Source organism: Drosophila tropicalis, unplaced genomic scaffold (genome assembly GCF_018151085.1).
Source record: "Drosophila tropicalis isolate 14030-0801.00 unplaced genomic scaffold, ASM1815108v1 contig_593, whole genome shotgun sequence".
NCBI classification, from domain to species: Eukaryota; Metazoa; Arthropoda; class Insecta; order Diptera; family Drosophilidae; genus Drosophila; species Drosophila tropicalis.
In genome coordinates this window covers 13,655,864-13,679,713 of record NW_027173070.1, presented here as the reverse complement: position 1 = coordinate 13,679,713, position 23,850 = coordinate 13,655,864, and the positions used below count along the sequence as shown (strand labels likewise).

Here is a 23,850-nt window from a genome sequence, read left to right as displayed (position 1 = left end):
CTCTCCCCACTGTCTGTCTATCACTTGCTTGTTTATGCTTGTCTAGATACATATGTGTGTCTCTGTGTGTGTGTAACGAAATTTATGGTATTGGTAAACCAACCCGCTGCAACTCACACAGATACACACAGAGAGAGATTGAAAACCGGTTCACTTGCCTACCATTGGTGGTGGGTTGTCCGCTGCAATGCAGTCACACAAGGCATCTCGCTCCAACATCTGTCTTTTGAATGGCCAACCATCTCGTTTGCACACTTCAACCACTCGGCCACAAAGCGACAAAACTTGCGAACTGCCGTTGCGAGCGGGGCAGAGCGCAATCGCAGCGCTGAAACTTTACCTAGTCGTATACGCACTTTGTTCGTGGTTGGTTCGTTGTCGCTGGTCGTCATCGTCGTTGTGTGTTTCTCGCGGGTCTCCGCTCGAAAGCAGAAAGAATAAAAATAACAAAAACAAGAGTAACCGTAACCTAAACCTAACCAGATTTCATTTGGAATTTCGCGTTCGCTACTCAATGCTACACTCAAAGCCGTCGCGTTTTCTCTGATCCAACTTACTTGCTACCCACATAAGTACATACGTTCATTTGTGAGATGATCATGTTGTGAATGATGATGATGATGAAGATAATGATGATGATGATGATGTTGTGTTTGTTGCATATTTTTGCAAATGCCAATTGAATAAAGAGAAGAATATACATATATATTGTATATAAAAGAAATTCAAATTCAATTTCTATCGAAAATTGTAACAAGTGTTCAAGTAAAACGGTGACCCATACAAGTGAGCAAAACAAGTGCAAAAAGATACAAATATTAATAAAAAAAAGAAAGGATTTACGCGAAAATAAGAATACTAATAAACTGTGTGTGTGTTTGAGGAGGGGCGTTCATTTATGCACATGTCTTTTAATTGCCCAATTGAACTGAACTCTAATTAAAACTTTTGTTTACGTGCAATTAACACACACACACACACACCATATACACTTATACACCACACACAAACACACACACACTTACACATACGCTAATAGAGTCTCATTGACCCATCGATTGGAGTTTTATCGGTGTTGTGATTCTGATTATTTCCCGCGACCGTTCACACAAAAGCCGCCAAAATTCTTGATAAAGTGGCCTCAATAGGCGCCAACACGCTTAATTTCACGGATCTAGGGAGCCCCTACGAGGGGCCTCCCAGTACACCGCAATCGGGCATGGATGCTCCGGATGCCCCGCATACGCCCAAATATATGGACGGAGGGAGTACGGCCAGTAGCATAACGCCCGGTGTTAATATACCCGGCAAATCGGCCTTTGTCGAGCTGCAGCAACATGCCGCCGCCGGGTAAGTGTCGGGGGAGGGGGGCAGTTGGATCATCAATTCATTACAATGGACACAGAAAACTATCTGAACATTTTAATTATAGAGTTCTCTCTCGACAAAAAACTTTATCGCTAGTTAAAAATCTTGCAAAAAAAAGAAAAAGTGCACAACGACAAAATAAACTGCTGCTCGAATGAAGGACTGCCAATCTGAGTGACTGACTGACTGACTGACTGACAACTGCCAGCCTCAAGCTAGCTAGATCCCAAAAGTTTTCCATTGCAGTTTGCTATTTAAGTTTTAGTTGTTGTTGTTTTGCATTTTGGTTTTTTAGTAGGTTTTTCTTTTTTTGTTGTTTCTGTTCTTTTTATCATTCAGTCTTGATCAGCCAAATTTTTTAGGCAAACACACCCCAAAAAGGTGGAAAAACACACAACATAAATTCTAGGGGCGTTCCCCAGCCAGGCTAATAGATCAAATTAATGCAGTTCAGGACAACAAATGAATGCAAATAGAATGAACAAATTTCATTTCAATAATTTACTTGAAAATAACAAATGAAAAGTAATGAAAAGAACTTTTGAGGTCCGATTTTTTCTTTTTTTGAGTTTATGTTATAGAATCTTCTTCTTATTTTTAAATATTTCTAGTATATAAAACTTTTAAGTAGTATTTATATATGTAGGCATCATAAATTTAAGAGTCTTTTAAAGTGTGCCAAAGGAAATCTGATTTAAAAACAATTTTCTTAACAAGAAGTTAAGTCTATTGAAAAAAAAACACAAAAATATTAAAATTTAATAGGAGTAATTTGTTTTTAAACATATTTTTAAAGGAAAGTAACTCAAGATTAACTTATGTTGGATTTAGTTTACTTCTTTTCAAATCGTTTTATGTTATAACTAACTGTTTTTAGATTGATAAGTCTTAAGTGGAGACAGAAAAACAAAGAAAATTATTTGAAAACAAATTAAAGAACATTTTAGATGGGTTAAACACAAAAAGAGCAACATTTTAGATGGGTTAAATATAAAAATAATTCTGAAAAGCCAATAAAAATATTTTATAAGGAGAAAATTTTGAACATAATCAGAAAAACTCATAAATTTGATTTAAATTACGCTAGAAATCAATTTTTAAAACAAAATTGTTTAAAAAACTAAATTAAATTAAAAACCCAACCAAAAGAATCCTTTGAAAATAAACAAAATAAAAGTAACATTCTTAAACATGCTTAGAAAAATGAAATATATATTTAAAAACAATCTAAAGCTTAATATTGAAACCTTTTCAAAGGAAATTTTATGAAATTATTGTTAGTTAAAGGATTTTACTTAAATGATTTATGCAAAATTGTATATTAACTTGGTTTATCTTTTTAAAGTGAACTCAAATAAAGTGTTTAGAATAGTTTAAAGTTTAAATATTCGATTTTAAACTATTTTACTTAAGAAGAAAACTTTTTTACTTTTGGCAAAACTCAAATATTGGATATAAAAGTATTTTAATAACAAATTGCTTAGACAAATTGTTCATTTATTTAGTCACACAATAGAGATATAAATTTTCAGTATCTGTAAAAGTTAATATTATAAATAAAGACAAATATTTTCAACTTACAAGGGGAACTTTAGGAATGCGAATCACCAAATTGGATGAATTTCATCATTTGAAGATGAAACATTCTTCTAAGATCTTCTTCTAGTTTATATATGAAAAATATAGTTAATGAAAATGACAAATTTGTTTCATGATTTGTATAATTTATATAATATTTTAGGTTTGCAGACAGAGCTCAACTTAAAAACTTATCTAAAGGCCAAACCAAAATCAATTGATGCAAGTCCAAAGATTTGTGGCTAACCTAAATTAATGGAAATCTATTTGATTTGTTGTTGGTATCTGAATTGTGTCTTCTTTAGCATGAGGATAACTTTTTCCGGCTTATGGATTATGCTGGTTGTTGATGTTGACGCTGATGATGTCCGTTGATCACTCTACAAGTTCTGCCCTCGCCATGGCAATGAACGGAAGCCAAAAATAAATTCAATTAAGTGCAGTTAGTTTATTTATTATTATTTTTTACTCTAGAGGGGGAACTTACTCACTCACACTAGACGGATATACATATGTATGTGTGTGACTGTAGTCCATATATGTATCAGTCACTCACTGGCTATGGGGTAGTGAGTGGTTCCGGGGTAACGCACGATTCGATTTTTCATTATACATATTTTATGGCATTTTGTGTGTGCGGTTTGTCATTTTCTTTTTGCCCATTGCCCATTTTTTTCAGTATTTTTTTTGCGGTGCGTGTTCAAGTTGACTGAGCCCTGGCAAAGCGGTTAGCTTGAATGGCTTAGACTTGGGCAAAAGTAACTGCCATATTGCGGAGTTTTGGTTAGACATTTGCGGTTTTTTTGGGCCACTTTTTGAGCTGTGGCTTGTTTCCGTTTCCGTGTTGCCGCCAAAAGTATTGAATATTTCATGGCTTTTGGTATTGGGCAATTTGTTAGGAACGTTAACATAATGCGGTGGTTCTCCCTTCGGAAATGCATGGGAACTAACTCAACTGTTTTTCCCTCTCTCCCTCTCCCTCTCTTTCTCTCTGTTGCAGTGGCTTCTAACTGAAAAGTGTTAACAAAATATTTACTAGAACTAAGAGAACTGAAATTCTCTGACATTTTATTGATTTTTTTTCTCTCTATATTAACCGCATAAAGTTCAGAGAAGTTGTCTATATAAATGAAGTCATGGAAAAAAGTTTGGTTTTAGGTTTTTTTTTCTATTTTTTTGTTAGTTGTTGTGAGAAAAAAGTTTTATTTCGACGCTTTTTGCATTAAACATGAAAAATTTGTTCTATTTTTTTGGTTGTTGTTGTTGCTGTTGTATTTGGAGTTGTTGGCTTGAATTTAATAGTGAAAAGTGTAGGGAAAACACGCAAACCCAGGCCGTGGCCAAGGAATCTAGTCTAACCAAGTTTAGTTTCATTTAGTTTTGTTTTTCTGTGTTCCTTTTATTGATTTACCAGAAAATATTTGAAATGTTTTTTTTTTTCCTATTTTCAGGTATGGCGGCATACGCAGCACCTATCAACATTTTGGTCCACAAGGTGGCCAGGATTCGGGTTTTCCAAGTCCTCGCAGTGCCTTAGGCTATCCATTCCCGCCCATGCATCAGAACTCCTATTCTGGCTATCATTTAGGCAGTTATGCGCCACCCTGTACAAGTCCACCAAAAGATGGTAAGTAATCAAATATATAGAAATTGTTGTCGCACATCACTTAAAAAGTTCATCAAGATCCATTGAAGCCCATTGTTGTTGCTGTACAGTGTCTACATTATGTCTTGGCTTTAGTTTTTTTTTTTTGATTTTTGGCGACACTCGAACTGAAGTAGACAACCGTTTCAAGTTCTCATTGTTGTCTCTCTTTGCCTGGGGGCTTTGTTTGCTTTATGCCAAAAAAAGACGAAGGCGAAACAACTTTATTTTATAAATTGACTTATCTTAGTACAGTTTGGCCAAAAAAATGAGTATATAAAAGATATATTAGATGACTAGAGCTATAAATTACTTACTAATAGTGATTAATCTGTGGTCCTTTGAAGAAATATCTAATATTCAGATATATATCCTTTGGTTTTCCCTTTAATTTTCTTTATTGATTGTGTTCCCTATATAATAATCTGATTTGCTATTTGATATTGAAAGTGAATGATAACTTCATTTGTTAAACAATCTAACAAAGTTAGTAAGTAGAACTTCAATTCGGTTTGTTATACTATATAGGCTTGTATATACTTCAGGGGTTGTATATCTCGGATTCAGCCGGATCGGAACACATCATATCATATAGCTCCCATACAAACGCCAAAGTCATGAAACTTAATATTAGAGAGTTTATTATGCCTATATCAAATAGCTCCCTTAGGAATGATCGGTCGAAAACAGTGAAATTAGATGGAATACATTTCTATATCTTAGTGAAAATCCATTTATATTCATCAAAGTCTTACAGGAGCTCAAAGTTAGGAGGTCTCAGAGGTAAAATCTCAATTTTCAATAAATCAAGCTTGACAATAGTGAATCGAAGTCCTTTCTACTATAATTTCCTAAAGGGTTTAATAAACTCTTAACTATTTCAAGTTCTAAGAGTTCTCAGTGTTTGTGGGATCTTGTTTTTGCCATTCATTGATTCAGAGACTCAATTGTATGCTGTTGGCTTGGCAGTTTTTCTCAAATTTTCCATATAGCTAGATACATATGTATGTGGATAATGTTTTTCCTTTGGCTTGACTTTGGTTCTCGTTGCTGGCATAATTGCGCGCTTGACTGTGACATTTTGTGTATCCAAAACATATAAATGTATAGATATATCTATCTATAGACTCGTATTTTGTTAAACACTTTTTTGTATTTCGTTTTCGGTGTGTGTGTGTGTGTGTTTTGTGTGTGTGTGTATTGTATTTTATGCGTTTTGGTTGAGCAGTTTTTCAGTTTTGTTGTATAAGTGAAAAGCAATTCATTTTCAGTTCACCCATTGTCGTTGTTGTTGTTGCTATTACTGTCGCAATTTGACTTTCGTCACTCATACGCAACGTTGGCCAATTAACCTTGATGCGAGTTGTGTAGATATGTACTTGGACTTGAATTGACAGAAAGGCCAAAAAGAAAGGCAAGATACTTCGTCAGAGAGAAAAAAAACAGCTGATCGTTAGCGCTTCATTGATGATTAATTTAATACCACTCTCTCTCTCTCTCACTCTCACGCACTCACATTCACACACTCACTCTGACGTGTGTGTGTCGAGTTGTTTGTAATTATAATTGCCCGTAATTACGCTTTCGTTTGGCGTAATTAATTATACCATTCTTTGGCAAATGGCGACCATTGGCCATGCCAAAAGACACAACAACATGTGCATAAACTCTAGGGACAAAGTGTCAGCCTGACTAATGGCTCATACATTGGGTGGTCTCTCCATCCCTCTTGCTCTACCTACATATCTCTCTCTCTCTAACATGAGGGTTGCCATTTTGTCATTAAGCCGGCCAACAGCACGTGCCTCAATTCACTTTTGGGCGCCAATATTTGTGTAGATATTTTTGGCGCAAACTCATTCTCTTGCCGGGTTGGTCTCCCCTCATTCCCCCTCTTTATACCTGTTACCATATTTGGCATTTAATAATAGTTTTTGTGTGGTGGCTTCATGCTATTTTTAAACAATTAGCAGTCGTCGTTTGTCGTTGTCGTTTGTCGTTGTCGTTTGTCGATTGCAGTTGTCGCTCATTGAACTTCAGTGGCAACATCAAAACAACAATCCGGGGGGAGCTTTGAACTTTTGCTTTTTGTTTATGCAATTAACTTTAATTTGATGACATTTACAAGTTACTTAACTGAGAGGACTTCTAGCAATTAATTTCTGTAATTTTTTTTTTCATTTTTGCCATAAATGTAACAGATTTTATGCATTCCAATATTTGCTCATTAATATGTAAAAGTTTCCAGGAAAGGTTTCGAATCGAATACCTCTCGATCGCTCTCTCTCTCTCTTTCTCTCTTTCACTCACTTGTCCTGCTAATTATAAATTCATTATCCAAAAGCATATATAAAGGCCAGGCCTTATTTGATCAGAGTTTCAGTTCTTTTTGTCTCTGTCTTTATATATAAGTTTTTGTTGTTGTGTTTTTTGCAGATTTTTCCATCTCCGACAAATGCGAAGATTCGGGCTTACGCGTCAATGGCAAGGGCAAGAAAATGCGCAAACCTCGCACCATTTACAGTTCACTGCAGCTCCAGCAATTGAATCGACGTTTCCAAAGGACTCAATATCTAGCCTTGCCAGAACGTGCCGAATTGGCAGCCAGTTTGGGCCTAACACAAACGCAGGTAAGAGTCAAGAATTATATTGAAATCTTATCTATCATAATCATATATTTAAGAGAACTTCCAATTCCTTTCCTCTTAACATCCTTTATATAGGAAGGTCTAATATCTTCAGATTTCAGTTTTGTACCTAAATTTTATATGCCAATTGAGAGACTAAGGAAGGGTTTACGTGTTTAGAGTGGGAGATTTTCTAATGGTAAAGGAAAACATATCATTTAACACAAGGTCCTAAATGAATCTAAGTCTAAGTCCACTTTCATCTCTAAAAGAGTTTCTATAAACATTTTTATAAGAAATATTATAAAGCATTTGTAAATTAGATAAAGTCATTCAAGTCTTAACTGGCTTAATATACAATGTAAAAGTTAGATCACCTTTTATTTAGACTAAATTTTATGTCAATATCTTATTATATGAAGAAAATGACATGTTTAATCTACAACTAAGTTTTATTTCATTGTTTTTTCATGCGCAAATCCCTTGTGCATTACTTTTAGTTGCTCTTTGTCCTTTGCTAGTCTAATCCTTTCAGCCATTGTTTTTGTGTCTTTTACGTTTTGTCTGCTAACCGGGCAGGCAGTTAATTTCTATTTTCAAATTGAATTGTTGACATGCCTCCTAATGTTAAATGACAAACGAGCAAAGACAACGCCAACTGCAAGAGACCTCCTACGCCTGTGACCCTCAGAGTTGATGGACTAGCAGAGAGACAGAAAGACAGACAGACAAACCGAGTGAGGCATCGCACATGCAACTGACTATGTTATATTGTTATCCACGTGTGTCAATGTCAACTTTTTGTATACACGCGCTGCTGCTCACAAAAGTCTTTACATACAGAGAGAGAAGGGGGAGAGAAGGGGAGAGGGAAAGGAAGAGAGAGCGAATGAGAGACGACACCCACCCACAAATAAGCTAGATGCAAAAAGTAAGAAGAAAACTAACTACAACTGGAAATGAGAAATGTGAATGAGTCTCGTTTTAGTGAAAATTTATTGATAGTGGGCGTGGGCTTCCTAATTGAATTAGTGTGCCACAAAAGTTCATACAAACAGCACACAGAAATGAGGCAGAGAGTGAAAGAAAAAGAGAGAGAGAGAGACCATTCGAATGTTGTAAAAAAAAAAAAAAAACTAAAAACTTGTAAAACAAGTTGAAGACCCTGTCTATATGTGCGTGGCCTGAAATGGCGTGGGTGTTGCTCCAGCCTTAAGTTGTTTATCATGATATATATTTGAATATATATGTATGTATGTATGCATGTACGTGCAACATATATCTATGATATGCTGAGGAGACCTAGCACAGACCTAGCAGACGCCCGGTTAGACAGGCGTGCCACACGGCGGCTGTGTAATAAATTTTCAGGGACTTAGTCACCCTATAAAACGCAGATTTGCTCTCTGTCTCTCTTTCTCTATGGCAGCTGTCAATCGGCAGGCCAAAAACGAAAACTTCCAACAAGTCTAAACAAACAGCCACGCCCCAAAATTGCATTTCAGACAATTCGGCGTGCACCACAATCAATTTGGTTTATCTTGTTGACCCTCAGGGCAAAAGTCACATTGCAAAAGGGGTTAAAATGCAGAAGGAGCATTAATTTATGAGTGCAATCGAGAGGAGTGTGTGTGTGTGTGGGGGTTAGTCCTAACCGCTATCGGCCCAGGAGCAGGACTTTCGCTTTTGGTGTTAATTAAAACCGCCCCGTCAATTTCTACCTTCGTTTTTGTCGTTCCTTTTTCGGACTACAGCGGAAGTTTTTGTTCTTTATTGATTTGCCTAGGTCTCGTCTCAGGTGCGGACTTAGTCCACGCCAATGTTTGCGACCGGCAAACAAACCATTGTGCTTTAGCCCAAGATTTATGCGTTACACAAACAACAACCGCTGCAACACTTAATGGCCTTCAGCGTTGGGGGCACTACATTCAGTCAGTCAGTTAGTCAGTCCGTTTTACTTAAGTTTTTTGTTTTTTGGTTTTGGGGCGTGTTAAACAATTTGTTTTGTCTTAAAGTTAAAGTTTTGCATGTTAAGTTTTTTCGTTGTCGAACTTTGGTTTTTGGGGTGATAACATTTACAACAAGTTAAGAATGCATACTAAAACTAAGACTGAACACTCTATAAAGTTAGCATGGTATTCCATAAAAGGCATCATAAACAGGGTATTAAAAGCTAGTTTAACTGGGCACATGCTCTATAAAAAGTCTACAAAAGTAAAAAAAACCATGAAAATCATAAATCACTTTCATATTTGCTTTTTTTTTTTGAAACTCTACAAAGTCTCCAAAAGTCTCCAGTGGTCTCCAAAAGTATTGAAACTAAATGTGATATAAAATTTGATAAAGTTTAATTTTTGAGCATCTCTACAAACTCTCCACTCAGGTTCTTTGACTTACTCTACAAAGTCTCCACTCAATAAAAAGTCTCCAAAAGCCAAAATATTAGATTTTTGCCGAGATGATATTTTTCAATACTTTCTCCAAAGACCAAAAAAAGTCTCCAAAGTCTCGTTAGCCGATAGTTGAAAGTGTCTAGTGCAATTAGCCAACAAACGCTCTGTAAAATAAAAAATTGGAGACTCCGTGATCGTAAAACTAGTCACATTATATAGACCTGCTATTTGCATCTTTCACTTTGGCCACTAGCTGAGTTTTTTATTTGAAAGTGCATCCGGTCGATGCTAATGATCACAGAGAGAGAGAGACACACACACACACACTCAGGCACATTCATTGCTACTGATGAACAATAAACCACTGTGTTTAATTTCTCATAAGAACTTAACTTTATTTTTACTTAAACTTCACTGAACTGTGTCTGCCACTGCCAGAACACGTCTTGATCGTTCGTTTGCTTGCTTATTACTAAATTTTCAATTCTTACGCAACTACGTAGGTCATATAGGTTTATAAAGAGTGACAGAGACAGAGCATACCAGACTGACGCCAGTATATTCTAGAAAACTTAATAGAAAATACAAAAACAAAAGCATTGTGAGATGTGCAAGATCATTCATGAGTCTTTGCCTTGCTGCGTATAGCAATGCAAGTCAAATGACAATTGGTTCCTCAACATCCCGCCCCCCCCTGAAACTCCGTTTCTGAACCCGGTAGGGCTGCAATCCTTGTGATAGGGCGAGTGACTTCTCCTGATTTGGTGAGAACCTGAACCGCTCTGACGAGGCCATCATCTCCTGTGAACACCTGAGTTACCCGTCCTAAGAGCCATGCCGATGGGGGCGCGTTAGAGTCCTTGATGAGTACAAGTTTACCGATCGCAATGTTTGGTAACTTGGTGGTCCATTTCGGGCGCTGTTGTAGCGATGTCAAGTATTCTTGATGCCAACGCTTCCAAAATCCTTGAAGCATTGCTTGAACATGCTGCCAGTAGCTCAATCGATTGGTCGGAATCTGCAAATAGCCGTCTTCAGGAACTGCTGTATATGTTCTGCCAATTAAGAAATGTGCCGGTGACAGGTAGGCAATTTCAGTATCCGATGCTGTGCACAATGGTCGCGAATTAACGACAGATTCTATTTGCGAGAGCAGTGTGTGCATCTGCTCAAAGGTGAGGACGTTGGTTCCTATTACACGTCGCAAATGCAGCTTAACCGAGCGTACTGCCGACTCCCACTTACCACCCCAGTGTGGTGAATATGGAGGAATAAAATTCCATTTGATGCCTTGATCCGCAAGGGCTTTTGAAACGACATCATTGTGCTCGCGTGAAGCGAGAAGCTGTACCATTTCGTCTAGTGCACGTTTTGCACCAACAAAGTTGCGACCGTTATCGCTATACATTTGGGAGCACTTTCCACGACGAGCCATAAAACGTTTTAATGCCGCCAAGAATGTGTCGGTGCTGAGATCAGTGGCCAGCTCCAGATGAAGAGCTGAAGTAACCATACATACAAACAGGCAAATGTAGCCCTTTTCCTTCCTGGGGTTTCGTCCCTTGTGAACCTTCAACAAGATAGGTCCAGCATAATCGCATCCAGTATGCTCAAATGGAAAGGCTTGTCGCACTCGAACAGCCGGTAAATTGGCCATAAACTGATTTGCTGTGTGATGGCGCTGTCTAAAACAGTTTAAACACTCATGTGTGATACGTCGAATAAGGTTTCGTGCGCCAATGATCCAATATTTCTGGCGAATTATTACAAACATTGCTGAAACTCCTGGATGAAGATTGACCTTATGCTCATGTTTCAGCAGCAATTCCACAAGGCGATGTTGTTTCGGCAAAACTACTGGATGCTTGGCATCTGCAGGCAATTGCGACCTTTCCAAACGTCCACCCACACGTACAATTCCATCTTCGTCAACGAAGGGAGATAGTTTGCTTAAAATTGATCGTCGCTCCACCGATTGCTTCCTCAAAAGCAGCTGTCTATCGTCATTGAATTGATTTTGTGCCTGTCGTAGGCAAAACTTCCTTGCTCTGGTAACTTCATCGAACTTTAGAGGTCCTGAATATTTAGACTTGCTTGATTTGATTCGATGAACGAAGCGGAATACATATGCGACCACTCGAACCAGTCTGATCCAAGATGATGTCCTTCCGAGTAGTACCTCAAATGGGGAATCCTCAATATCCTTGGAAATGGTTGTCAAGATTTTGGTTTTGAACTCAAGTTCTGCTGCTGGCTTGAGAATTGAGCAGCAAGTTGGTGGTCTGTTCATTGTCTCTGAGTATAGTGTACAGTCGTGCAGCCAAGATGGTCCCTTCCACCATAGATCAAAGTTAATTAAGTCACTCGCTAGCATGCCTCGTGATGCACAGTCCGCAGGATTCTCTTTAGTGCTGACATGTCTCCAAGCGCTACGTGGTATGATCTCTAGTATTTCTGCCGTTCGGTTTGCAACAAATGTTTTAAGTTTACAGGGTTGATGCGAAAGCCATGACAAAACGATTGTAGAATCGGTCCATGCGTGTATCTTAACATCCTTCTGGCGCAGACCAGACCTTACTGCTTGGAATAAACGAGCTAATAGTAGAGCTCCGCAAAGTTCCAACCGTGGCAACGACTTCTGCTTTAATGGTGAAACTCTTGTTTTAGCTGCAATGAGTGCCACTCCGATGCTTCCATCTAGGTGTGTCACACGGTTGTAAATGACAGCAGAGTAAGCCTTTAACGAAGCATCTGAAAATCCATGGAGTTCGATGTCATCGGGTTGATTGTCTACAAATCGTGGTATCTTCAAGTTCCTTAACGTGAAAATGTCCTTTCTGAATGTTTGCCATAAGTGCGCTTGCTTCGTTGGCAGTTCCGAGTCCCAATCCAGATTAAGCAGCCATAATTCTTGGAGCAGAATTTTAAAATTGATCACCACTGGCGCCAAAATGCCGAGTGGGTCAAAGATGCGTGCCGTGTCAGATAGCACTTGTCGCTTCGTACAAGTCATATGTTCCGATAATGAAACCTTATATGTTAGGACGTCTTCTCCAGGACGCCAATGCAGCCCAAGCACCTTTGCTGCCATCTTTGAGAAATCGATTTCATTTCCCTCGTTGCTGGCAATTCGTTTACTATTCGAGACCCATTTGCTTAGCTCCAATTGTGCCCGTGACATAAGGAGTATCAGCTCTTCCTTAATGTCGAGCAGTTCTTGTTCGTTCATGGCTCCTGTCAGTACGTCATCGACGTAGAAATCATCCAAAAGTATCCTAGCCGCCCTTGGAAACTCGTATTCGTGATCAGTTGCCAGTTGTTCCAGCACTCTAACTGCCAGAAACGGTGCACATGCCGTGCCATAGGTGACTGTGGTCAACTTGTAATGCTTCAATGGTTCCTCAGGGTCTTCTCTCCAAAGGATTCGTTGAAAATTCTGATGTTCAGGGGCCACTAAAATCTGTCTGAACATTTTGACGATGTCCGCAGAAAATACGAATCTGTGCATTCGAAAACGCAGACAAACGTTGAAGAGGTTGCGTTGTATACATGGGCCAATGTGAAGTGCGTCGTTAAGAGATCGTCCATCCCGATCTTGAAATGATCCATCGAACACCACCCGCAGCTTGGCGCCTATGACTGGATGGTGTGGCAAATAGAATGACTTCATACATACGTTTGTGTCTTCGTCTGCAGCTACTTCCTTCATGTGACCCAGCTGGATATACTCTCTCATAAACTGAGTATATTTTAACTTCAAGCTGGAGTCCTTCATTAGACGACGCTCGACTGCGAGAAAGCGCGATCTTGCTCCTTGAAATGTATCCGCAAATTGTGGGTTTTGTTCCTTGAAGGGCAAATCGACTATGTATCTCCAATTCGAGTTGCGGTTGTGGGTACGGCGGAAGTGCGTTTCGACCTTTTCATCCTCTTTGTTTACAGTTGTGTGTGATGGAACTTCCTCTAGTTCCCAAAATCTTTGCAGTAGTCCATCTATATTAACCGTAGTCAGCAATGACGTAGATGATGTTTGCAATCTTGAAGTGTATACCGATGTGATTACCCATCCAAATATGGTGTTAACTGCAATAGGGTGCCCTTGACCATCGCATAACTTCTCTCCGGTGAGAACTAACCAAATGCAATCATTGCCCAGCAAAATGTCGATTGAGGCGTTAGTTCTGAAGTCAGGGTCAGCCATTTGGTATCCCTTAAATACCGACAGTGATGAAGCATCAATGTTTTTACGTGCCAATGGTGAGGTGATCTTTCCTAAAATGTGAGCTTTAATATCGATGCAATGACTCGACACACGAGACATCATCTGGAGATTGCAGAAACCTCTGGTTATTCCCGCCTTGACGTCTGAGATGCCCGATGTGGCAACTCGAAATGGCGAACGTGCAAGCCCCAACGTCTGTACGCACCGTTCCGAAATGAATGACAAGTCTGAGGCGCTATCCAATAAAATACGGCACGTCAGCAAGGCTCCTTGAGAATTTCGGACGTGTACCAATGCAGTAGGTAGAGTGCTTCTTCGTTGGCCATTTGGCTTACTGGGTCTGGTTACATTCATCATTGCTATCGCTGATGCCGCTGGTGACTCCTCAGAAACCTGGCCTGAGTTGCCTTGGTGCTGCTCTGAGCTATTTTGCGGTGTAGAATGGCCTTCAGAATGCAGCATAGAATGATGGCGGCGCTTGCAATACTTGCAAGAAGACTTCGAGCCACAAGCGCTTACTCCATGTCCAGTTCTCAAACAATTAAAACACGTATGTTTCTCCTTCGCAAAGGTGTAACGTTGCTTGACAGTCAAGCTCTGGAATTGAGGACAAGCCGACAGTATGTGCTCAGTACTATGACATTTCATACAATTACCTGTAATGGCAAGCATGGTGCGTGCTTGCCTTTTTCCCTTTTCATCCCTCGGTTTGCTCGCTACATGATCGATAACTTGACTGAGCTCAAGGCGATCGCATCGTGAGTCCAAAAACTTGAGCAACTCTTCAATGGTAGGATTTTCGATATCTTGGCTTTTGTCGATCCATTCACGTCGGGTAGCCTCATCAACCTTGTTGATGAGCAAGTATATGAGCCAACAGTCACGGCCCGTTTGTCCAGAAGCGTCTAAAGCCCGAATAACATCACTGGCTCCGCAAGTCAGAGCGCGTAGCGATGATGAGTTTTGCCCAACAGCTTTTGGCAATGCGGTGAATGTGTCCATCAGTAAATTCACCAAGTAACGGGGCTTTTCATATCGATCACTCAATGATTTCCATGCAGTGACGTAATTTGCATCCACTACGGGCAGATGCTGGATGAGTATCGCTGCTTCTCCTATGACGCATGACTTAAGGTGATGAAACTTTTGGATATTCGTTAAAGTTGTCTTTCCGTGAATGGTACTCTCAAACAGGTCTTTAAAGGCACGCCATTCCTTGTAATCTCCACCGAAGGGCTTGATGTTGATTTTCGGTAACTCACAATCTCTTGTTGCCGCTGTTGCAACCGACTGTGAGCCTGACGAAGACGAAGATTGCTGTGGCGAGAGCAATCTCTCAACCAATAGTTGCTGCTGCTCCATTTGACGCTGCTGGTGTTCCATTTGACTCTGCATCTGGAGTTCCATTTGACGCTGCTGGTGTTCCATTTGACTCTGCATCTGGAGTTGTAGTTGTTGCTGTTGATTCTGCATTTGTTGCAGAATTCCTTGGAAGAGCGAACCATCGTTACCAGCCGCGCCGATTTCTTCCAACTTGCCAGACGGAGCCAAGGCAGCTCGTAACGCCTTAAGGCGGGCATTTGCTATTTCATATTTCTCCTCGTATATCCCGAAGTCTTCGGTAGGGTCCACATAACCCTCTAGTTTGTCGTATTTGGCCAATTCGTCGCCAGACTTCACGAACTCGTTCCACGCATTGGACAAAGTTTCCAATTTGGTGTCAATTGCGAAGACGTCGGCATCCTGTGCAGGATTCTCTGCATATCCATATATGCGGGTAATGGTTGTCTTCAATCTTCCTCTGGCCTTTATGAATGTTTTCATTTCCTCCATGATGAAATACCAAGAAATCTCCACTGCTTGTGTGGACCAAAAATTTCAAGACGCGTCTTTTTCCAGAGATGTGTTCCCTCACGATCTCGTCGATTATATCGATAACAGATACCGATAGGCGAGTGGCGCCACCGTTTGTCCGCGCTTTTTCCAATAAGCACGCGATTGTCTATTCGATAGTAGGCCAGAACTATCGACTACTAACTTTGAGGTTAACAATTAATTGCAACCACGTTGCAACAAATTATTAAGCAATGAGTAACAAACAAACAATGCCCAACGATCCGGCTCGAAGGACCAAATTATGATGAACAATAAACCACTGTGTTTAATTTCTCATAAGAACTTAACTTTATTTTTACTTAAACTTCACTGAACTGTGTCTGCCACTGCCAGAACACGTCTTGATCGTTCGTTTGCTTGCTTATTACTAAATTTTCAATTCTTACGCAACTACGTAGGTCATATAGGTTTATAAAGAGTGACAGAGACAGAGCATACCAGACTGACGCCAGTATATTCTAGAAAACTTAATAGAAAATACAAAAACAAAAGCATTGTGAGATGTGCAAGATCATTCATGAGTCTTTGCCTTGCTGCGTATAGCAATGCAAGTCAAATGACAATTGGTTCCTCAACAGCTACCTATATTAATTAATTTTCAATTAGAGCAAAAATCTTGGCTACTGTTTTTAGCGTTTTTTATGTTTGCTTGTTGTTGTTGTTTTTTTTATGTCTTACACTCCACCTAATTGAATAATTACATAGAACGTTAAAGCTGATTGCCAAATGTTTCAATATCGAAAACAGACACAAAAATTTCAACTCAAAAACCTGACAGCGCGAGACAAAAGTTCTCCCTCAACTCCTCGATTGTCTGAGCCACCTATAATATACATACAAACACACATACATATGTACATATATATAGGAAGGTATAAAACTTAAAATACTTTTAAACTGCGTGTTTATGAGCTCATATCGGCACATTTTGATCTGTTTTTTTTGGTTTCTGTTGTGCAGCAACAAAAGGGCGCAACGCTAAAAAGAAAACCAGAAAAAGATCGAGAAAGAAATATATTTTGTAGGAGGCCACGCTGCTGGCTGCAAAAGATGAAAGAATGAACAAAAAAACAAAGGATTTTGGCAGCAGCAACATCAAGTTTAGCAGACGAACTGCCAAAACGGCGCTTGTGGGAGCCGCGAAATGAAGCCAGACCATAACGAAAAATGTTCGTAGAGGAGGAAGATCAAGAAGCTTCAACTACAATAATATTAGGTACTTTAATTTGCAACTAAATTGACTTTTAATTGCATAATTTTGTGTTGTTTAACTTGGCCAAAAGCAAACTTTAGCTAATCATCTAATACTTCCTAAGCATTCAGATAGTTAATGAAGTTATACAACTTTGAGTGTAAGGCTTTAAGAGTTTAATAGATGATTTTTATTCTTGAACCCTTTCAGGACCACCAAAGAAGTTCATGTTTCTCAATAGAAGTAGATACTTTGCTAACAATACGAATTACTTAGTTGATACTTAGTGATACATAAGTGCATGTAATGTGTTAAGGACTTCCTTCCATAAAACATGTGGCTTATAAGAAAGGGCAACAAGGGAGTAATACGTCTTACTTGTTAGTTCGTGCTTTCATATCAATAAGTCTAACTTCAGACTTTTAACTATCTTCTATGAACTATTGAGACTACTTCTGACTTGTTCAAACCCCTAACTCCAGTTTAACTAAATAACTATTGATTCTAGGCTCAAATTCTAGAAAAAAAGGATCCCAAGCAAAGTTCTTAACTAGCATTATCTTCACTTTTGCTTCCTAAATCTCAGTTGGACTAACATTTTTTGGTTTTCCTAAGTCCTACTTTGGGTCTGTCTTCAAAAATCAACAACGCCTGCTTTATGAGTGTGTGTTTGGTGGCTGCTGCTGCTGCTGCCGCTGCGGATCACGAGTCCGTAAGTCGCAAGTTGCTGTTGCTGTTGTTGTTGCACGCAGCCAGAGACGATGACGACGCAGACGCATCGCCCACGGTGCACACCTTCGCTCTTTCTTGGTTTTGTTGTATTCTTGGTTTTTTTGCTCGTCTGCTCCACCCCTAACATGAACGTGGTGGCCAATATACACTCAAAGGTCATGGACTTTACTAAACATCATTTTCACTGGAATTTTTGCAAAAAACGAAATACTTGCAAAAATTATAATTAATTTCCACACATCAAATACAAGTGAAGCAAAGAAAAAGATATACAAAAAAGAAAAAAAAAACCCAATCTGTACGTGTATAAAGAGAGAAAAAGCGAAGAAAAAAACTAGCACAACTTGATTTAAATAATACAAGTGTCTAGTTAGTATCAACTGCTAAATACAAACATGAAAACTGGCTGACCGCATTTAAATGTTCAGAGATGTTGCCCAGTAGCCGGCTCTTTGCTGTTGTTGTTGTTGTTGTTATTGTTGGCGTCACGTTCATAGTTGTAGCAGTAGCAGCAGCAGCAACATATTGTCGTCGTCGTTGTCGTTGTCGTTATGTGTATACATATATCAGTGATTGCCTGATTTACACGAGCAATGTCAATTAAATTATGGCACATAATACAATGTAACTTGCCCTGGCATCAGCTCGCACGTCTTCTTAAACGCACGCACATTGCTGCAACAACAACAACAACAACAACAGCCCACCAGCAACATCAGCAGCTGTTGCTATTGCTATCTGCTGCTGCTGCTTGCCTCCCTATGTCGAAATTTTGCACCGTGAGCTCGCGTAACAGGAACTTTGAATTAAGTTTGATCAATGTTGATGCTGGTACTACTACAACAACAACAACAACAACAACGACAGCAATGACGACGACAACAACAAAACAAGTTGCCATTAACAATGATGCATTGCTTTGAAGCTTTTGAAGAGTAAGCAACGAGACAGACAACACTTGCGACGAAGGCGACTCAAACTCTAGCTATAAAACGTTTCTCAATTTCTCACTTTGCTCAAATTCTCATCATCATCATGATCTGACCGCATTTGCATATTTTCTAAAGAGCGATGGATAGCGTCTACCCCTCTCTCCACCTCTCTCTCTCTCTCTCTTTCTCTATATTGCCTACGTGTGCCTAACTATTGTCGGATCTCGTAGTTGACATAATTTGTTACAGGTAGAGATCACACATACAAGATCCAAATGCGATACTGTCCAAGTGGAATTGACCCACAAAGCGTGCCACTGGATAAATGAATTTTTGAAGGCAAAGCGCAAAGTGAAAAACGATTTCAAATTGAATTAAGATGTTTATGGAATGAAAATCCTTATGAATCGAGAGTTAACTCTTCATCTTTTCCAATGTTCTCTCCTCTAGTTTATGATTAACCTTTAAAAATTCGCCAGCGAATCAATCAAAACGAACCACTGTGCGTTCTAATTAATAAATTTACATTACAAATGTTAAATATTTATGTGGGAAATAACAGTTTCACTCTAGAATGTGATATTAGAATAATATACTAAATAGAGCAGTTAGTAGAACGTTTATTCATTAGTAAAGATTTGAATTGCTTATCAAATGACTTATTTTCTGATTGATCTGTTAACGTGAAGAAGTTTTGGCCTTCTCTTCAACTTTGTCTAGCCCATGCAAACTGGCTTTCCTTTAGCATCCTGTCTACTCTGGAAATTAACCATTTACAACCAACCATCATCTCTTCCATCGCTGGCAATCTCTTTATTCCATCATCACAAAGAGAAAAGAAAAGAAAAGAAAAACCAAAAAATTGTTGCCACACAGCGTGATCTCGGTGGAAAGATTTCACGCTTGTCGATGGTTGCCCAGTGCCTGATGGTTGCTGAAAGCAAGTTTCGCATTTCATTCACAATATTTTTGTATGCTTTCAAAAAAAAAAAACTGGCCACAACTTCCACATGCAACGTTGAAACTGGACAACAACGGATAAATATCATACGCAATGCTCAGGAAATTACAAAACTTGAAGACAGGGCAATTGGCTAGTGAGGGGTTGGGTGTGAGGGGAGGCAAGGAAAAACTTGTAGTGTCTCATGCCTTAGACCTGCCCAAGTGAGAGTATTCAAATAAATAAAATTTTATGATTATAGTTTGGCATAGTTTGAATGCCAACAAAAAACAACTGAGGACAAAGTCAAGCCAGTCTACAGACGACAGAGTGTCTAGCTTTTTTTTGGGGCCTGTCAAGGGTTAATTACACGCTCATTTATTGACAAACAGACACACACATATACACACAGAGACATAAAGAGACGACAGCAAACCGCTCCTCCTCTCAAGGATGGAGTCTCCATTCCATTCGGATCCAATGAAGATTTCAGTTACGCGATAATCATAATAATTATTATTTTATTATGGTCGAGGAGGCCTCAACATGTTTACCAAGTCAACAACAAAAGGAAAAACCAACATGTGAAAACTCCTTTAAGTTTTTGTAACTTGTTTTCCTCTTCTTCTTCCTCTTCGTCTTCATCATTGGGTGGGTGGTGACTGACTGAAGTCTGACTCATCTGTTCTCTCTCTGTCTCTGAGTCTCATATTTTAATTGGTTCTCAAATTGTTTCGCAGTTAGCGTGTTATATGAAACCAAAACAAAACAAATTTTTCTGGCCCACCGACTAGAGAATACTCTGTAAGACCATTCACAGAAATAACAACTACAGAATACTCCTAGATAGCTTCCCATTTCTGTTATCAGTAAGAGGATCAAGTATTTTTCGATAAAAATTGGAACTGAAGCTAATATTGGATTGTTACTTGACGATTTTCGATTCGGAATTGTTTTTATGGGTAACCTACTTTAGACCCTTTGATGGTTCGGTGGTAGAGAGATAGAGTTATTGATCTGTTACTGACTCCATAAGTCCTTCTGAGCTAAGCAGTCCCGATTTTTGATCTTATAGTCTGAAACTCGCCAATCCTTTTGTGGTTTCTGTGACTCTCAAAGAGTCTATAAGAGAGTTAACTAAAGTTGCATCAGAAATCAGCTATAAAGCTTAGCTTCAGATACCTAAAAGAATCATTGTGTACTCTAATATGACTAATACATATACTATCCCCTATTGAAACTGCTTCACTTATGCTCATATGACTTGTATCTACCCAATAAGAGGGAGGTAAAATTGGCAATCTCAACCCCCATTTGGTCTGCACTTGTTTCGTGACTCTGGTAAATGCGATGCCAATTATAATGCTCGAATGTCCTTCATCATTTCTTGGGCTGATGCTGCTCCTGCTGCGTTGGCCGCTTGTACTTTGACACCAATTAATGTGAACACACATTCTATATAGGAAATCAGAATCTTTAGACCTTTAAAGCAGCAGCAACAACAACAATAGACAACAGACAACAGACAAAACTTTTAACGCTTGGTTAAGTTTTCCACTCTTTTGTTTTGTGTTGTCGTTGTTCAGTTTTTTTCCTACTCTTTTTATCATGATCGCTTGTGAAAATGCATAGGAAAATGTAAAGCGACAAATAATAGTCAGTTGACCATGATTTCATTTGGCCAGGTAAAAATAATATTTAAATTACTTAAAAAAAAAAACAAAACAAAACAAAACGTAGACCGAGAGAGAAACTTATATAAATTGTGCAATTAAGCGCCACACTTTTTTTTTTTTGTGGTGGGTTGTACTATCTATTTTTATAGATCTCAATCTGGATCGTCTGTAATTATACCTAAAAAAAAAAAAGTCTGACCACAAAAATGATTTTTACCCAGTTCAGGGAGTTTTGTTTGGAATCTTTTTTTTTTCTGCTGTGACTTTTTCACTTAATTTGTTTAACAATTTGATACTCAACTATGCACTTTGTGGTCAACATGGAGAAGAGGGGTAGGAGAAATGGGCAACCAAGTGGAAAATGTTCTTTTCAAGTGCACTCACTTTTATGGGAGACTATTTAAGCCAAATCGAAGAGGGCGAGACTTGGGAAAGAGTTGAATTTTATGATATACAAATTTTATAATCAAGAATAAGAATATTAATTCCAATTAAGGACATTAAAAATAATCTTAATTTATCGTTTTTTAGTTAAAAAATTTATTGAATTTAAAGTTTTCCATTGAAAAGGCAATGGATAAACGATTTATGTAAGGTGAAAGGTGAAAAGGTGACAACTTACCCTTCAAAGTATGCAATAAACAGCCTGGGTATTCCCTTTTATAAAACATTTAAACAAAATTTAGTATTTACTGTGGCTAAAAAGTAATCTTTGAAGCAAACATTTTTTAAAAAGACTTTTTCAGTTACCAGGTATGCAAAAATGTATTATAAAATATAATTTCCCAGCATATTGCATACTTTAAGGGGCAAAGTTTCCCTAATTAGCGTCCTAGATCCGCCAATGGTATAACTCCCATAAAAGAGTTTTAAGAATCCTTAATTTCTTTGTGCCTACTTCACTTTCAACCTTACCTCTTTAAAAACTATCAAGAATCTTTTATGAAGATTATATGAAAATGGTTCCTTGGAGTGTTCTCTGGAAAAGAAGTTCTTGAAATCGAACCTTTTGGGAGTTTTTCAAGAGCATGGCCCAACCAATAAATAAAGCCTACTAACTGAACCTGGTACAGTTATCTTTTGGGTTAGCAAAGTTCATGGGGGAATCCCTGACATTGATTTGGAATTTGCTTTCAAATTTATATTTATGACTGGGTTCTTCCCCCCTCCAATACAGTTTGCTACAATTACTGGAAAACTTTCGATTAACTGCTGAGAATGCGTTTTTCTCTCTCCCTCTCCTCTCCTCACCTCTCCTCATCATTTAGATGCACACGTCACAAAGTATTAAAAATGTATAGATTTTTTTTTTCAACAGAATCGCATTAATATTAAACAAGTTTGGTTTTTTTCCCAAACAATAGACAAAAAAAAAAATATATATATTTTAAGTATATACAGAGAGAGAGAGAGAGAGAGTAAAAAAAACAGTTGCTGGGCGAAAGAGTCTTTTAGCCATTTGTCTTGTTGCCTGTTTTAGATAGTCGAAATGACATAACTGCAAACAAAGTTTGCAAGTTGTTGTTCCTTTTACCTATTTAACTGTCACTTGCTACAAAACCAAAACTAAATTAAGTATGACTAATATTTTTCAGTGACTGTTTAAAAAAAAACAAAACCACAACAACAACAACGTAAAGAGACGGCAACAACAATGCTGAGTAAATGTGCAAGTTTTTGCCTTAAAATAATATACATTTTTGTGTTGCTGTTGTTGTTGCTGTTGTTGCCGTTGTGTCCGCCCCTAAGGCAACTGCATACTTGGAACTGCACTTGCAGCGTCATGAGTTGCTGTTGTTGTTGTTGTTGCTGCTGTTCTATCTGCTTAGAATCTCACCTTGACAATTGTTGATCAAATGTTGCCGCCGATTTATTGTTGAAATTTTTTGTTCTGTTGCAATAATTTTTGTTCAAACTGAGTCAGTTTTTTTTTGTGTTGTTTGAAATTAGAATTACAAAATTTCAAGGCTTTGCAGGTGAATCAAACGACAACAACTACAACAACAACCGAATAGCAACAAAAAGTCAGAATTCCCATTCGCATTGCATGATGCGAAATAAAAAACTTTGTTTTCCTCCGCCTCCTCCTCCTCCTCCACCGCCTCTGTGTTATTTGTTGCTGTTGCTGTTGTTCAATAGTTCACAGCAGCAAGTGCCTATAGAACCTGGGAACAGTTTCCGGATTTGACAAAACAACATTTGTTGCTATTTTGTATTTTGTTGCACAATAGCTTTAAGAAGTCCGAGAGAGCTGAGAGCTGAGAGCTGTGGCCAGGTCAGACCGGATGACGACGAACGTCAGTGATAGAGATTCAATTGCCATTTTAATTGTTTCTATGAAAACTATAAACACATCTCTCTCTCTCTCTCTGTCTGTCTGTCTGTCTGTCGTCTCCTATAAAGCACTAATTGAGTTAGTATAATGCTCGATTTGTCTGTTGGCAAAGACTAAATTTGGCTATTGGCATGCAGTTGACTTGTCGTGAGTTCGCGCTAATGTATTAACCAGGCCCATAACCATATCCATCTTCATTTTTCTCTTACCTTCAAGTTGAGGCCAAAAGCCGTTAGGCCAAGTCGGTTAACAACTTTATCAAATTAATACACAACTTCTTCTTCTTCTTCTATTGAGAAGAAAACTTTATGAAA

At 38.5% G+C, this 23,850-nt stretch overlaps 1 protein-coding gene across 2 annotated transcripts in view; it reads left to right on the top strand.

Annotated features, from left to right (window-relative positions):
- Nucleotides 1-371: 371 nt before the first annotated feature.
- The window catches only part of Dll (Distal-less), a 32,209-nt gene continuing 8,730 nt past the window's right edge, over nucleotides 372-23,850 (top strand). The window contains exons 1-3 of one of the 2 annotated variants that reach the window (XM_068289652.1): nucleotides 372-1,350; nucleotides 4,398-4,573; nucleotides 7,028-7,221. In XM_068289652.1, the coding sequence (XP_068145753.1) occupies nucleotides 1,220-1,350; nucleotides 4,398-4,573; nucleotides 7,028-7,221 (501 nt within the window). In that variant the 5' untranslated portion in view covers nucleotides 372-1,219. The remainder of the gene's footprint in view (nucleotides 1,351-4,397; nucleotides 4,574-7,027; nucleotides 7,222-23,850) is intronic. The other variant, XM_068289653.1, reaches the window with a different exon arrangement.